The 17,581-nt window shown below is 42.4% G+C and overlaps 1 protein-coding gene across 1 annotated transcript in view; it reads right to left on the reverse strand.

Moving 5' to 3' along the window:
* Positions 1-1,500: 1,500 nt before the first annotated feature.
* The window catches only part of LOC145416945 (major facilitator superfamily domain-containing protein 6-like), a 46,397-nt gene continuing 30,316 nt past the window's right edge, over positions 1,501-17,581 (reverse strand). The window contains exons 3-8 of the mRNA XM_080285798.1: positions 16,956-17,162; positions 14,895-15,163; positions 12,678-12,852; positions 11,590-11,829; positions 2,131-2,289; positions 1,501-1,589 (exon numbers count right to left, since the gene is read on the reverse strand). Of these exons, the coding sequence (XP_080141924.1) occupies positions 1,501-1,589; positions 2,131-2,289; positions 11,590-11,829; positions 12,678-12,852; positions 14,895-15,163; positions 16,956-17,162 (1,139 nt within the window). The remainder of the gene's footprint in view (positions 1,590-2,130; positions 2,290-11,589; positions 11,830-12,677; positions 12,853-14,894; positions 15,164-16,955; positions 17,163-17,581) is intronic.

The following is a 17,581-nucleotide window of genomic DNA, read 5'->3' on the forward strand; positions in this document are numbered from 1 at the left end:
TCACCTTTTCAATCTGGGAGTGTGTTTTCTTGGTTCATTCTTGTTACCTACAGATGTTCCTATTCAGCTTTGGGGAGACAACTTGGAGTGAAGCTGTTAATGAAATATAAATCGTACCTCTTCAGTTCAAAATATATTTCAGTACCAGAATATAACAGCATGTAGACAGCAAAAATAAAATAAAAGAGACATCCCCTGGTTCAGTGCGTTAAATGTTTCTCAGTTCCTTATGTTGCTTTCATAACTGTAATTTTTTATCTAATGAATTGAATGCCCCCAATTTACTTGTTCAGTCCAAGTATATAATTTTCTGGTTCACTGTTGCTCCATCATCATCATCATCTCCAGTGCCTTGCTTCCTCCCAGCAACGCCCAAACAGGATGGTTAATACAGAAATGCCTCCAGGCTACATCATCATTGTCTCAAACTCTCCTCCTCCCGTTCTTTCATCAGTACAATGCCCCATTCATTTCTTCCATACCACGTAACATCTGCCACCAACACTACCTTTGATGTTGCTACTTTATGGGGAGATATCTTGTGGTAGGGTCATTGAAGGCTACATCCAAACGTTGTAGTTTGAAAATTCTCTCCAAAACTGAATAAAATGTCTAAAGGCAGCAAGTATAAACTGAAGCCCATGGCATTAGACCGAATGCCTCAAAAAGTGTCAGGTTGGTTTCATTATTGCTGCCTTGCTGCCATGTCACTTTCTCTCACACAAACATGATAAAACCCATTCTAGCTTGACAAATAGATTTCACAGGTATATTCAGAGCTTTTTGTTCTCAGTTCAAAAGTAAAAAGAAAAATATATACCGGTATACGAAATGTCACTTACCTGAGAATAAAAAGGTAATAAACACTCGCTATTTTGGACAGTGATCTGGGAAACACTCAAAAGTATTCCTGAATCTGCTCCAACTTTCGTAACTTAACGTTTTGAGTCAGCAGTTTAAATGCCGTTAATTAAACAGTTCATAAATGCCACTTGTCGCAGTGGACCATCTACAAAGTCTTCTAAGCTGAGATTATGACCTTGCTAAAGTTTCTGTTACTTTCATCACTAGCTACATTTTCCTGCTGCCATTTGAACGTTCATAAACAGTCGCAATCTATGGCTTCCTGGGACATGATTAATGGAGAATTTTTTTGTCTGGTCAGATTGGCAGCAGGAACATGCAGCTACTTTTGTGTCAGCGTTTTAGCGATTTGAATGCATCCAACTAAATAGCACAAGTGCAACAAAGTCTCCGGTGCCAACAAAATTATGGCTCCTGTTAAGGTTATCTGCTGCCTCAGTTACTGTTATGTCAGTATTTTGAGTCAACGTTTTGAATGCATCCAGCTAAAAGGTTCTTTTTGACTTCCTACTTAAGTGGTTCATATTTCCCACAAAGTATCCTGTGTCAACCAGAATACCTGTACGTCGTTTTACAAGTCATTTATTACTATCACTTTTTTTTTTTTCCATCCAATGATTTGATTGTCAAAACGGTTCATGCTGGCTCCATCAGTGGTTCCTTGCTGGGTTCATCTGTGCCAGTGGTGTCCGAAGTGGAAGTCAAACTTGGTGGGGTCTTGTAACCTGATGGATGAACATTGCTTGAATCAGAACCATCATAAAACACGTGTTAGAATGCATTGGGAGAAATACTGTGAAATGGTTTGGCCATGTGGAAAAGATGGTGAATGAGAGATTGACAGGGAGAGTGTATGTGAGTGAGGTAGAGGGGGCAGAGGGAGGGAGAGACTGAGGGTGAGGTGGAGGGATGACAGGGTGTGAGTTAGAGAGAGGACATTCAGATGGCAGAGGACAGGGCAGCATGAAAGGGATTCATTTGTGTCCACGCCTTATGAGATTAAGGTATTTCATGATTGACATGAGTAAAACAATATGTGCACAGGTAAATGGTAGGTGTGGTGGTTAATAGTGTTTGTTTTTACCTGATGGAACTGGGTTACTCCCGCAGTTTTATTTGCTAAGTTATGACTGCATGACATTCAGAGAGCGTAAGTTAAGAGGTCAGGTGAGTGTCCTCAGTTACAGTACTAGCTGAACCAAATAATGATTGTCAGGATTGAGTGATGGATGGAATGGATGGAAGTTAGAGTCAAAAGTGCTTTACCTGATTCCTTCTTATGTGGGCAGAACCTGGCAATAAGAAGTTGTATGGCGGTGTAGACGATGAGGTAGGCAAAGTTAAACGTGCCCATCACCAGGAACACCATGGACCCACCCAGATGATGGTACATTACCCCGCCCACTACACCTGCAGTCGACAGCCCTGAAACAAGCAAAGTAGGTTTGTAACACTTTGGCTTTGTTTTATTCAAGCTATTGTAGTGCCAGACAGCTTTTTCCGTCTGTCTAGCTATCGATTCTGTAACCCTGTAAGGGGTAGCCATAAACAAATCACCTCCATGTTACTCTGTCCTCTGCCACCTAGCTCTTATTTCTTCTGCTCGTACACCCCTGTCTCATATACTCGGACCTCATCCTTCCATCTCCTCCTCGATTTCACACACACACACACACACACACACACACATACACTAGAGATGAATGATTATGTCAGAGAAAATGAACCACAAATAATATGCCTAACTGAGACAAAATTAACACCAAGGATATCCAATGACATACTAAACTTAGAGGAATACAATATACTGTATGGAGAAGAGACAGAAATTTAAAAAAAGGAGGAGGAATTATAATATTAACTAAGAAAAATCTAAAAGTCAAGGAAATAAACAGATATACCATCACAAGTAGAACTGATTGCAGTAGAGATCGACACATCTGAAGGTAAAGTAATTGTAGCCAATTTGTATATGCCACCCAGATCAAACACATGGGAAAGAGACGAATATGAGGACCTGGCAGAGAGTACAATTCAGAGTATAAGATCCTTGCTACATAAAATGGAAGAGAAATCGGAAAGAATTATACTAACTGGGGACTTCAATACAAATATAAATTGGAATACTCTAGATATAAATAGCCAAGAAAGCTGTTGGGACCAAAAGCTCCTGGATCTCGTACAAGAGTTTTTCTTAACGCAACATGTGAGGGAAACCACTAGAAAAAGAGGACTTGATGTACCTTCAGTGCTAGATCTAATATTTACTAGGCAAGAAAATGACTTGGGTCTGGTTAGTACTTGGATGGGTGACCGCCTGGGAACACCAGATGCTGTTGGCATAACGTTCTCCCTACGTGTCAAGTGGGGTTGGTGGAGGATTAGTGCCCCTCCCTGTAAAACAATTAACTCTAAGCCTTTGGCCACCCCGTTTGGGATACATGGCGTCTGGCAATGAATGAATGAAAAAAAAAAGAAAATGACATTGACAGTTTAATATATCACCCTCCACTCGGCAAAAGCGATCATGCAGTACTAAATTATAACTTCAGGATAGCATATGACATAGTAAACAGCAATGACAGTTACAAAAAGAGACTAAACTATAAAAAGGGAAATTATCAAGACCTAAAGAAGTATTTCTTAGAAGTTGATTGGGAAAATGAGCTTAGAGGACAAGATTTAAATGCTGTATATAAAAAATTTTGTGAATTTTATGAAATAGGAGTCCAGAAGTACATCCCACAGCACAAAGAAGCAGATAAGAAAATACAGAAATGGTTCCATACAGAATGTAAAAAATCAAAAGAAAGAAGAGATTTGTTGTGGAATAGATACAGAAGACACAATAGTGAAAGGGCGTATAATAATTACAAACAGGCAAGAAACGACTATACAAGAATAAGGAGGGAAGCCCAAAAACAGTTTGAGGAGGATATAATAAATAAAAGTAGTGATCAACCAAAGCTGTTTTACAGCTATATCAGAAGCAAAACCAAAGTAAAAGATATAATACAATCCATCACGGACGAGGGAATCACTTATACACAAGAGAAAGATATTTGTGAAGCACTAAATAAGAATTTCCAATTAGTTTTTACAGAAGAAAAAAATTTTGAGAGGGACTATGTGGAACACGCATGTCCACACATACTACCAGATATACAAATAGCAGAAAATGTAATACAGGAGGAGTTAAGTAGATTAGACAGAGGAAAAGCAAGTGGTCCTGATGAAATTTCATGTTGGGTGTTACGAGAATGTGCAAAGGAGTTAAGCAAACCATTATTTTTAATTTTCAAGAAATCCTTGAGTCAAGGGAAACTACCTGATATTTGGAAAAAAAGCAAATATAGTCCCCTTGTTCAAGAAAGGAAATAGACAAAATCCTCTCAACTACCGACCAGTATTACTGACCAGTGTTGTAAGCAAGATATTAGAAAAACTTATAAGAAAAGCTTGGGTAAATCATCTAGAAGAACACAGTATGATAACAGAAAGACAGTTTGGTTTCAGAAAAGGAAAATCATGTGTTACTAATCTGTTGAGCTACTATGACAGAGTAACAAACACAATACAGGAAAGGGAAGGATGGGTGGACAGTATCTATTTAGATTTCAAGAAAGCTTTTGACACAGTACCACACCAAAGACTTTTATGGAAGCTGTACCATCAAGGAGAAATTCAAGGCAAACTGTTTTGTTGGATGCAAGACTTTCTCATAAAAAGAGAAATGAGGACAGTACTAAGAGGAAACTACTCATCATGGAAAAAAGTGACTAGTGGAGTACCACAGGGTTCGGTGCTGGCACCAATCATGTTTCTAGTGTACATAAATGATATAAACAGTAACACTGGAAATGAGAGCTATCTGAATATGTTTGCAGATGATGCAAAAATACAAAGGAGAATTACTAACACAGACTCTTGTAGGGAGCTACAAGAAGAATTAAATAAACTTCATGAATGGAGTAGTACATGGCAAATGGAATTCAATGTGGACAAGTGTCATGTAATCAAGTTTGGTAAAAGTGGAAAAAGACCTGATTGGGATTATAAGTTAGGAAATAAAACACTATACACATCAGAAAGAGAGAAAGACCTAGGTGTGATTATCAATAACAGACTATCTCCGGCTGACCACATCAGCGAGAAGGTACGGAACATGTATACACTGCTTGCAAATATGAGAATAGCATTCACATACATAAATGAAGACATGCTAAGAAGGATAATAACATAATTCATTAGACCAACCCTGGAATATGCATCAATAGTCTGGAGTCCTTATCTCAAAAAGCATATAGACAAGATTGAAAAAGTTCAAAGGGCCGCTACAAGATGGATACCAAGCTTAAGGGACCTAAGCTACGAAGAAAGACTAAATAAACTGAATCTACCAACACTACAGGAGAGAAGGAAAAGAGGTGACATGATAATGCTATATAAGTGCATATCAGGAAAGGAGAAAATAGACATAAATGATTACTTAACATATGGAGAAGCATCAGCAAGAGGACACTGCAAAAAACTGCATAAGAAGAGAGGTGATAAAGACGTAAGGAAATTCAGTTTCCCAAACAGAGCAATTGATCAATGGAATGCACTACCGAATGAAATAGTGTGTGCCAAAACAATTCACAAATTTAAGGATATGTACGATAAATATGGTTTAAGACACGGGACAATACGAGCTTTACTCATTCCTGTAAAGATACAATTAGGTAAGAACAATTAGGTAAGAACACACACACACACACACACACACACACACACACACACACACACACACACACACACACACACACACTCTCGAATGAAATAGTGTGTGCCAAAACAATTCATTAATTTAAGGATATGTATGATAAATATGGTTTAAGACACGGGACAGTACGAGCTTGACTCATTCCTGTAAAGATACAATTAGGTAAGAACACACACACACACACACACACACACACACACACACACACTCCTAGTCAGTCTCTCATTCTCTATCCTTTAAACATGGGCAGGCCATCACAAGAATTTTCTAAACATTCAGTCTCATAAACACCAGAACACTCCTTTACTTCCTCATTCGTCTGTCTGTCTCTCCATATAAGCACATGAAAACATACATACATTTTTATACAGAGACAGTCACATACTCTCCTTGTCAGTCTGGCATTCTCCTCGTAGCCACATCATCTCAGAGTATTTCTAATGCTTTCTGACATTGACATCGATACCATCTCTACAGTTCAAAAAATCCATCTCAAGGTGAATAAAAATTATCCGGAGATGTTGCCTTGTAAGAACAGAAGTAGCGTTGTAGTGTGGATGTGGATGTGATAGGAGCGTTAGGAAAAACACGTAATTAAGGTGATTTGGCCATGTGGAGAGGATGGAGAGTGAGAGACTGACGAGGAGAGTGTATGTGAGTGAGGTGGAGAAGGGGAGAGGGAGGGGGGAGGCCAAAGATAAGATGGAGGGATGGAGTGGAGAGGTATATGAGAGAGGGGGGTGTGGGCTGGGAGCAGAGCAATGAAATGGTGAGGGACAAGGCGACATGGAGGCGATTTGTTTGTGGCCACCCCTTACGGGATTGAGGCATCTGGCAATAGATAGATAGATAGACAGATTATTATTATTATTATTATTATTATTATTATTATTAAGACGAGGTGAAAAGAGTAAGACAGGGTGGAAGTGAAGTTAGCAGGGGAGTGAAAGATAAAAATGGTAGATTACTAGTGGAGAAGGGAGAAAAAGTGAGCAGATGGAGAGAACACTTTAAGGAATTGTTGAACATAGAGGATGGAAGTAATGCGAGTATAAGTGGCTGGGGAATGGCTGGGAGGAGGAGGGAGGTGAGAAGACAGGAAGAAATCAGTAGGATAGAAGTTGTGGAAGCAATGAAGAAAGTTAAATTGGGGAAAGCCCCAGGAATTGATGGAGTGTGTGGTGAAATGCTGAAGCATGGGGGAGAGATAGTAGAAGAATGGATGTGGAAAATGTGCAGATTGGCCTGGGAGGAAGGTAGAGTCCCGGAGGATTGGAAGTCAGGTATAATTATTCCCTTGTACAAAGGAAAAGAGGAAAAAGAAGTGTGTGGTAATCATAGGGGCATTTGTCTTCTTAGTATAATAGGAAAAGTGTATGGTAGGATACTTATTGACAGAGTTAGAGAAACAACAGAGGAATTAGTTGGAGAAGAACAGGGGGGCTTTAGGAAAGGAAGAGGTTGTGTAGATCAGATATTCATTCTTAGATCTTTTGTGGAAAAGTTTCTAGAGAAGGGAAAGAAGTTGTATGCGGCTTTCATGGAACTGGAGAAAGCATATGACAGGGTGGGTAGACAAGGATTGTGGAAAGTATTAAGAATATATGGAGTAGATGGGAAGTTGTTGAATGCTGTGAAGAGTATGTATGATGGTGCTAAGGCTGCAGTGCTTGTGGATGGTGAACTGAGTGAATTTTTCTCTTTGGAGGTTGGATTGAAACAGGGATGTGTCATGTCTCCATGGTTGTTCAATCTGTACATGGATGGGGTAATAAAAGAGGTACAAGGTAGCCTAGGGTAGTGGATGATGGAGTGGCCCTGGTGAGAGAGGATAGTGTTTGGAAACTCCCTGTACTGTTGTTTGCAGATGATACTGTGTTGTTGAGTGAAGACGAAGGGGAGCTACAAGGCTTGGTGGATGAGTTTGGGAGAGTGTGTAAGAAACGGAATCTAAAGGTGTATGTAGGGAAGAGTAAAGTGATGGTCTTTGAGAGAGGTGAAGTCAGTGAATGTACAGCGAGGTTGGATGTTGAGGAATTGGAAAATGTGAGTATGTTTAAGTACTTGGGTAGTGTTTTTTTTTTTTTTTTTTATGTGTCCGACTCTGGGCATAGGCTTCACAGCCTGCTATCAAGGCCCAGCAGTCCTCCTACATACCATACACCTCTACATGTCACCACTTCGGCGCTAACACCCACCGTCCATATTGAATACATGCTAGGGCTGTCTCATACAGGACTGGTGTATTGGTATTAGCGGGGGTATTTTTTTATGACATGTCGGCGGGTCTTCTGGTAGATCAGTAAAGCCTGATTTAATGAAATTCAAATCCTTAAACTGTTCCCTGCCCCAGCCGGGATTCGAACCTGGGTCCGTAAGGACTGCAGGCCACCTCTCTACCGATTGAGCCACCGCCTCCCCCATGAGTAAGGATGGAGGTTTGGAGGGTGAAGTGCTTGAAAGGGTACAGCAGGGAAGAAAGGTTGCTGGTTCCTTGAAAGCAATGATAAGAAACAGGGAAGTGAGCATGGAAGTGAAAAAGTTACTATTCGTACATGACAGTATTGTGATACCAACTCTAACGTATGGAAGTGAAGCTTGGACGTTGCTGGAAGGACACAAGTCAAGAGTGAGAGCAGTGGAAATGAGATATTTAATAGGAGCTTGTGGAGTCACATGGAGAGACAGGCTGACAAATGAGAATATAAAGGAACGTTGTGGTGTGGATGTGGATGTGATAGGAAGCGTTATGAGGAACACACTGAGGTGGTTTGGCCATGTGGAGAGGATGGAGGGTGAAAGACTGACGAAGAGAGTGTATGTGAGTGAGGTGGACGGGGGGAGAGGGAGGGGGAGGCCGAGGATGAGATAGAGGGATGGGGTGGAGAAGTATATGAGAGAGGGGTGTGTGAGTTGGGAGCGGGGCAGTGAAATGGCGGGGGACAGAGCGACGTGGAGGCGATTTGTTTGTGGCCACCCCGAACGGGATTGAGGCGTCTGGCAATAGATAGATAGATCGATTGACTACTACTACTACTACAGTACTACTACCACTACAACTACTTCTACCACTACTACTACTACTACCACCACTACTATTACTAGCAGCAGCAGTATTTGTAGTAGTAGGCATGGTATAAAATTGCTCTTTCCATCTTGAATCCTGAGCTGTAAATGAGATTAGCATGTTTCCTGTAAGCCAGGAAACCATTTACAACGCTGGGTGGTAACCATATAACCCACATATGTGTTCCCTACGTGTCAGCATGTGGGTTGGCGGAGGGTTAGTGCCCTTTCCCCGTAAAACAACTAACTCAAAGACAAATGGACACGCCTTAGTGGATTATGGCGTCTGGCTATAGATACAGATAGGACTGGAACAAAAGAAGTGCTACCGAAAGGATGTAGAGGCATGTTGTCGTATTCTGCCAGTGTGCTATGAGAAACAGGCAGCAGAAGGACGAGAATCTCTGCCTATGCGCTTTTCACCTTAACTTGACCTAGATTTTCGTCCTTTTCCATATTTTTCACGTAGCTTAGTGACAGAAAGACAATGCTATGGCTGTACAGACTTTCCAAAGCACTTCTTCATGGCTAGCAAGTGTTAATATTTTATTTTTCTCATCTTTCCTGTCATTTTTTATTACTCTTCTTTCCTTTTCAGATGCCTTTACATTGAGTGGCAGACTAATGATTTCCTGTGAGCCAGGAAACCATTTATAACGCTGGGTGGTAACTATATAACCAATAAATTCGCGTTCCCTATGTATTAACAAGCAGGTTGACAGGGGGTTAATGTCCCTCCCCGTAAAACAACTAACTCAGAGTCCAATGGCTACCCCTTGCGGGATTGTGGCGTCTGGCTATAGATAGATAGGCAGATAGAATATTGTTACAGCGCAGCGTTCAAGACAGAAAGACGGCAATTTCAGGCCAAGGTAGAGTAAAAGTTGTCGTTAAAATGAATGGACCATAGTCAGTGTGGTTTATATTTGGTTTGTTTTCGTCTGCAGGAACAGGGCCACTCCTATAACTTGAAGGCAAAGTCTTGGGTGAAATTCGATAATCCTTAGTTATGGCACAGGCATGAATCTCCTTGGTTACTATTGACGATTTGTTTTCATAAGACAAAACTGATCCACTCCCACATGAAAGGTAAGTCGTGCTTGCATGGAATTTGCAATGCTTCAGTGGTCAATGCTGTGCTGTAAGAAGAGATTAACACGACGGTATGATGCCAGTCATGAAGAAATGTCATGGATATTATGTTTAGCATTGTCCCATTCTGACACTGAGGTTCGGGAAGCAAGGTGTAAAAGGACGATTATCACACTAAATTAAGGTGAATGAAGTGTAGTATGTAAGAGGGTGAGGGTTGGTGAGGGGATGTGCGCCTGCCCAGCTGTAGAACTGTGGGAAATATAATATCTGAGTAGCCTGTGGTGGGTGTGACGTAGTGTGGTGATAATTTAGGCTCAAAATACACACCTGAAGGGTGTTCAGTCAGGCATGTCAGTGACATTACGAGTGTGAGGAATGGCACACGTGATCACTGCAGTCCTAATGGTCCCATGTTTGAGTCCCGGTTAAGGCAAGGATCAGTTTAGGATATGAATTTCATTAAAGCAGATTTTACTAATTTACCAGAAGACCTACCGACATGTAAAAATACCTCCGCTAATACCAATACACCAGTCCTGTATGAAACAACCCTTGCAGGTATTCAGTATGGACGGTAGGTGTTAGCGCCGAAGTCGCGATATGTGAAGGTGTGTGATACGTAGAAGAATTATTGTGCCTTAGAAACGGGCTGTGACGTCCATGTCCAGAGCCGTACATTCAAAAAAAGTAAAATTATACTGTTCACCATATATACATACATTCATATATATATATATATATATATATATATATATATATATATATATATATATATATATATATATATGGAGGACAGAATAATAACGTTGGGTTACGTCCACAACACACGATTGTATATATATTAACCTTACACACACACACACACACACACACACACGTGTGTGTGTATGAGCAAACAAATATTTTTTTTTTCTGGCACTGGTGTCAAGTGCATGTACTTATGAAGGACTTATCCTAGTTTTCAATGTGTGTTTGTTCGAGAGCTGATTGTGTGTTGGCTTCCAATCACTACCTAATAATTAGATGCGGGAGCATCTCGATCTAGGATCGTCCTCGTCCGTCTATCGTTCACAAAGGTGTTTTGGATGCCAGGTGCTTCACCTCCGTAGACTTTAGCGAGGTCCCACGTTACAGTCCTTGCCTTGGTCCTACACATATCCAGTACTTTTGTAATTGTTAAAACTTATGTTGTTACAACCACTGCTATTTGTTGTTAACACTTATCATCATCTCAGAGCAACTGTTACATTTCATTCCAGCCATAATAAGACGGTCTTATGCAGTTGAGGGCAAGTTGTAAGCGCCTTAGAATGTTGATGGCTGATTTTGTCAGTTCTTTCTCCAGGGTATGTATCGCTCTCGAGTTTTTTTTTTTTTTTTTTTTTTTTTAGGGGGCACTGCTTCTGAAGTTAAAAGGAAAAAAAAGTATTATCATGAGTTCATTTATAAACCACACATTGCAGTTTCTGTTAACGAGTACACATGGCTAGGGGTCAGTCAATGACAAAGTTGGCCTAAGGCTGCATCCACATCAAAATTATTGGTGTGGGAGGGAGTCTTGAATCACCGTAACCCACGCCGGTGGCCCCATGGGACGCGGGCGGGTGCAGGCAAGAACTTCTTTGAATTACAGTGATGCAGAACTCCAGCCCACACCAGCAAGCATTTCGTGTAGACATGACCTTATATTTAAACACCAGCCCTCACCAGGAAGCATTTGGTGTGGACGCAGCCTTATATTTCAACTTCACACTTCCCGCTGGTGGTAAATATTCCTGAGTCGGTGAATACATACATACCGGCGGAGAAGCTCGCCCTGACGATGCTCTGGAGTGTGGCCTGTGCACCGGGTGGGGCAATAAGGCTGGCGTAGGAGGCCATGGCGGCGTGAAAGAGGCCGTAGGAGAGGCCGTTGAGGAGTTCGATGGCCAGGAAGTACCAGGGGTTGGACACGGCGTAGTAGAGGGTGCAGCGGAGGGCCAGCGAGAGCAATGATATGCCGAGCACCATTCTGTGACCCAGTTTTTGTAGGATCATGCCTGTAATTGGACGTAAAGTACATTATTTAGTCTCGTTTGTGGGTGGCGATATATTGGATGCCTCGTAGGACCTCTTCATTAGCAATTTATTTTGCATATTACATTTTAACATTCTCAGGACAGCAGAGAAACGCCTAGAACCCTTTCTGCACGAGTTCTTGCAGGATTATGACTGTTGTAACATAAAAGGCAGATGATGAAGAGCATTTTCACTTTCACACCTTGTATGCCAGCAGTGCAAAGTATATTAATTCTGAAGCAACATAGCATACAAGGCAATCATAAGATGTAATCTGCTAAGTAAATCGCTGAGAAACAGGTGCTACGAAGTCTCCTCTGCTGTTGATCAGTTCAACAGTACCAGAGATTAGAGACGGATAGTGGAGGGAACAGCGAACGGCCAGGGATAACAGAGAAGCATATACAGTATAGAGCCCTTCTGTGGCACAGTTTTGGTAGGATCATGCCTGATGCTGCACAAAGTGATTCGCAGTACTTCATTAGCGATTTATTTTGCGAACTTCACCGTAACATTCTCTTGGGACAGTAGAAAGTTACCCAGGACCCACCAGTGGCCTAGTATGTGAAGGATCATTCCTGCAACAACAGGGGCAGCTCAAGTGTGTGTACATAAAACAAGACAGTGCTTTGCCCAACTTGATCACTGTTGCTATACGTTAGGCGTAGCTTGTGCATTTCCTCCCATTACCAGCACCGAATAAGAAGAATGCTAACCCATCCCTCAGTGTTTTATATCAATGTTATTGTTACTGTTACTAATCCAGAGGTTACTGGTACTATTTCTAGTCCTATTACTGTTACGGACGCCTCCAATCCACCTCCCTCACCTGACAAGAAGAAAAATGGCAGCTCTCCACCGAACGTCTCCAGGCCGAGGTCGAGTCCCTGCAGCAGCTTGAGTGTGGGGAAGTTTGGGTCCCAGTCCAGCGCCACATCTTCCACCATCATCAGTCTGAACACCCACACTGTCCCTAGCGTCGACCCCATCACGTACACCGTCACCTGTGCAAATATTAACACTCTCAGGCTCATAGGACTCGCTTGCAGATGGTTATATTTAGCTTAAAGTAGGTTTTAGGAATTATAAAGGTGATATAAACCTGTCATATCCTCACTGTCATCAATTTGAACACCCACACTGTCCTGTAGGGTACCTCCATCATGTACACCGTTACTCGTACACCTGGGAACACTCAGACTCCCGTGCCTCACTCGTTACAGTCTATTTTTGCCACCTACAGATAGTTTTTTCCAGCACAGTGTATTCCTTTGTAACTAGAGAGGTGAGCATCGTTAGTCTGAACACCAATACTCTGCCGTGTGGACTCTCTCTCTCTCTCTCTCTCTCTCTCTCTCTCTCTCTCTCTCTCTCTCTCTCTCTCTTTCCTCCTCCTCCTCCTCCTCCTCCTCCTCCTCCCTCCTCCTTCTTCTTCTTCTTCTTCTTCTTCGTCTTCTTCCTTTTTAGCAGCAGATGAACAAAGGAAAGAAAAAAAGAACTTCACACACTAGCTTACAGGTGTCCTCCATTCATCAAAAATCTGTAACAGTTGGACATGGACTGCTGCGGCTGAATTCCAAAAAGTGTCTGAAAACAGCTGATCACTGGTGTTTTGAACGTGTTTGCATTCCTCGTTTTTCCCCCCAAGGTAAATATTTCTGCATTTTGTGTATCAGACGTTATATAAAGTTTGTAATGATACAAACAACATTCCTATACATTCATGAGACATTACTGGAGATCATTTCCAAACGCGTCGCCCACTGTGTCAGAAGTCGGGCATTTGTCAGATACTTTTTGGAGCGAGTTGCCACCATTACCTGTATACATGACGCTCACTTTGGCTCCTGCTACTCACTCTCATTTTTTCCAGACTACCTTCAGTATCTTCACAACCATGAACTTAGTAGTCCATTCTTCTCACCTCCAGATTACTTTACTAAGCTTCATATATATTTCAGAAATAGAGGTAAACGATACAGGCGGGGGTATACGCCATGAAGCGCTTAGCCGCGGTGCTCATCTCCGTAACTTAGGCCTTTGAGCCTGTGTCGTTTTTCATCCACCAGCCTGGGATACAAGGCCACTGCATCACCCAAGTTCTCCTTCCCCCCCCCCCGTGTTACCCTTGGTACTCGTTTTACCTGCCAACCCACAGGGTGGACGAGTACTTGAGTCAAGTGACGCCAGGCACAAGGACTGGAACCCTGGTGTAGTCAGCGATGCCAGCTACTCAGCCACCGCGGCGGTGATGGACAGGTCTTCCCCAAATCGAACAGTTTGGTGAAGCAGAGAGTTATGTAATATGCCATGTTACTGTAGTCAGTGTTCACCTGAAGGAACTGAGCCATTTCCACTGGTATGTCATGGTTACATAAAATTTGATGAGGTAATATTAGCTGTGGGGCGGGAATGAATCTTCTTGTTTACTTGTGAAAACTACAGTTTAACAACGCCTGACCACCAACCGAACTGAAATGGGTTTGGGATTTTTGTTAAGTTAGAGTAAACTGGCTATACGAGGGCTAAAGTAAACCGGTAGCGTGTGTTATATATATATATATATATATATATATATATATATATATATATATATATATATATATATATATATATATATATATATATATATATATATATATATATATATATATATATTACAACTCTCCATAAAGAGCAGAGGCTGTGGGTGCCTGCCAGTATTCAACAAAAACGGATGCTGGTATACAACATGCTGGTTTTCACATGATGGAACTGAGCAATGCCACAACTTGGTACTGACTCGTGGTGGCATGGAAGTTGATGAACTTTAGTTGTGAGACTGAGTCTCCTTGGTTGCTGATCAGATGGACCCTCCAGTTTGACCACACCTGACCATTGATTGAGCTCAAAAGGTTAGGGATCTTTGCCAGGTTAGAATAAACTCACCATAGAAGCGCCAGGGGAAGCCGATAATTTTTATTACCTGGTTGCTCGGTTTTGTCAGTTTGTTTTGGTTTGTCTTTTTGATCTGGTTGGCCTTTTTGTTTTGTTTTCTTGAACTCACCAGAAACAGCAGAACCTCCGGGTGCCTGACAGCGTTGCCCACGTCTCCGATATTGAGCTTCGCGTCGTGCTTGCACGGGATGTTCATGCGTGCCACCACCAGCAGGTCGAGGGTCATGAACACCAGGCACAGCACCACGGCAGGCAGGTAGTTCTTCCTCGCCTCGCCCACCGATGCCACGTCCACCAGTGCCCCCGACACCACGCCCATCACGCCCATGCCCAGCGTACCCCACAGACGCTGCTGACCGTATTTGTGACGCGCACCGCCTGGACAATATAGTCATTATCGTCATCATCATCATCATCATTATCATCATCATCACCATCATCGTCATCATCATCATCATCATCATCATCATCATCATCGTCATTTTCCTCCTCCTCTTTCCCATCATCAGAGTTGTCGTCATCATCACCATCATCATCACCATCATCATCATCATCGTCATCATCATCGTCATCATCATCATCATCATCATCATCATCGTCATCATCATCATCATCATCATCATCATCTTCCTCCTTCTTCTCCTCATCATCATCATCATCACAGTTATCATCATCATCATTATCATCATCACCATCCTCCTCCTCCTCCTCCTCCTCCTCCTCCTCCTCTTCATCATCATCATCATCATCATCATCATCATCATCATCATCATCATCGGTGCTCCCTTCATATCCCCCAAAAGGAGAATGGTGGACTGCAGGTTAGGACCAGTTTCACCCAGCAGTCCTGTACATAGATACACTCCTTTTACTCTAACTTGGCTTAATACTGAGTTGTAACACGAAATTAACACCACAATACGGTGCCAGTCACGAAGAAGTGCAATGTAAGCGATGTAGAGCCGTGCGTCTGTCTTTTTCCACCACTAAGCTACGTGAAAGAAGCTGTAAAAGGACGAAAATCTGGGCCAAGTTAAGGTGGAAAGTGTAAGGCAACGTTAAGTTGGGTGATGCTGATGCTAAAGCTGCTCTTGCTATGGTTCCTTGGAGATTTTCATCCTTTTGTACCTTATTTCCCGAAGCTCAGTAACAGAATATGACAGTGCTACGGCTCTACGTCCCTTCCAGAGCACTTCTTCGTGACTACCACTACTTCAGCCGGTAATCTCTTGTTACCCCTCAGCACTGAAGATAAGAGATGCCATTTTTACGCCAGCTTAAACTGAACAATGTATAGTAAGCAATATTGATGTTAATTACTCTCCTCCTTAACTTGGAGGAGAAGTTTGTTTATTTGCATCCTGTTTCCCGCAAGTCAGTGTTTGAATCAGACAGTAATGCTGCTCCCCACCCTTTCCACAGCACTTCTTCGTGACCAGCGCCAGATTCTAGTATAAATTTTTAGTTACAGCTCAGCATTCAAGAAGGGGAGTCGGCAGCTTTAGGCCACGTTATAGTGCACAAAGTATAGATAATTAGCACAGTGTAAATTATGCCAAGAAAAGATGGTACTTTTAGTTAAAATGAAGAGAGTATCGACATCAGCAACACACAGTAAACACGAACATCTTGCCACGTACTGTTACTGCTTGAGGGCGAGGAACATCAACTAGTAACCAAGGAGACCCATTCCTACCTCATTTAGAAGGTCCAGTTTCATTTAGCCACGACTTGGTATTGAACTTGTGAGAGTAGTCTGGTTTCATTTAAAAAATATAAATAAATAAACTTAAGACAATTTAACCCTTCCTTCTGATTACACTTGGCCATCAACTGTACTAAAAGGGGTTAGAGATCTGTGACAGGTTAGAGAAAATGCGCTACAGCAGGAAGAGGGTGTGGGTGATTGACGCTGATGATAACAACTCTTGGCTAATAGCAAGATTAACGGTATATAGCAACACTACCTTCCCTTGACGACGAACCTTGTGCCTCCCATTGACCAGTGGCGCTATAGTTGTAAGTCAGGTGCAGCCATACTAAGCCAGGTGAAGTGAAATGTCCTCCTTTCCCAGTACTCACCTGAACCAGCTTTGCACCGTACCAGCCCAAACTTCCTGTCTAGACCACCATAATTAACATGATGTCAACGTAAAGCCAAACATCTTACCTAATATCTGGAAGCACACAGCGTCGGAGATCATAACACAGGTGCTGACGCCTATCTGTTCCATCATAAGGGCAAAGAACACCAGCCAGAACTGTGGATACTCCAGCAGGGCGCTCAGTGGCAGGTCCCCGGGGCTTGGTGCCATCTCCTCCGCCTCCAGGAATGCCGATTGTCCCTCACCCACCGTCATCTCGGGGTCTGTCAGCTCTGTTGGGGGAGGACGTAGGGCTGGAGCGGGTTTGTTTTCATCTTACGGAACTGGATCATTCCCACGACTTAAACACTATGTCGTAGTTACGCGACTGGTTGACTCGCCCACCGTCATCTTGGTGGCTGTCAGTTCTCGGGGTTGTAGTAGCAGTAATAGTAGTAATAGTAGTAGTACTTCCACCAGCATGTCCGGAAAGAATTAAGCATCCTGAAGGGAAACTTAGTACATGAAGAGGCAACAAAACTCTTCAGTTCATTATCCCTGTGGTTCTTTCACTTTAACTTGGCGCAGGTGTTCGTCCTTTTCCAGCGTTTTCCAGTAGCCTAGTAGCAGAAAAAGACAATGCAATGGCTCTGTGTCCCTCATATAGCACATCTGTGTAACTAGCAATCTGTTGGTACACGTCAGGGTTCAA

This window comes from Coenobita brevimanus, chromosome 108 (assembly GCF_032717465.1).
Source record: "Coenobita brevimanus isolate Jiangsu-jjx chromosome 108, ASM3271746v2, whole genome shotgun sequence".
NCBI classification, from domain to species: Eukaryota; Metazoa; Arthropoda; class Malacostraca; order Decapoda; family Coenobitidae; genus Coenobita; species Coenobita brevimanus.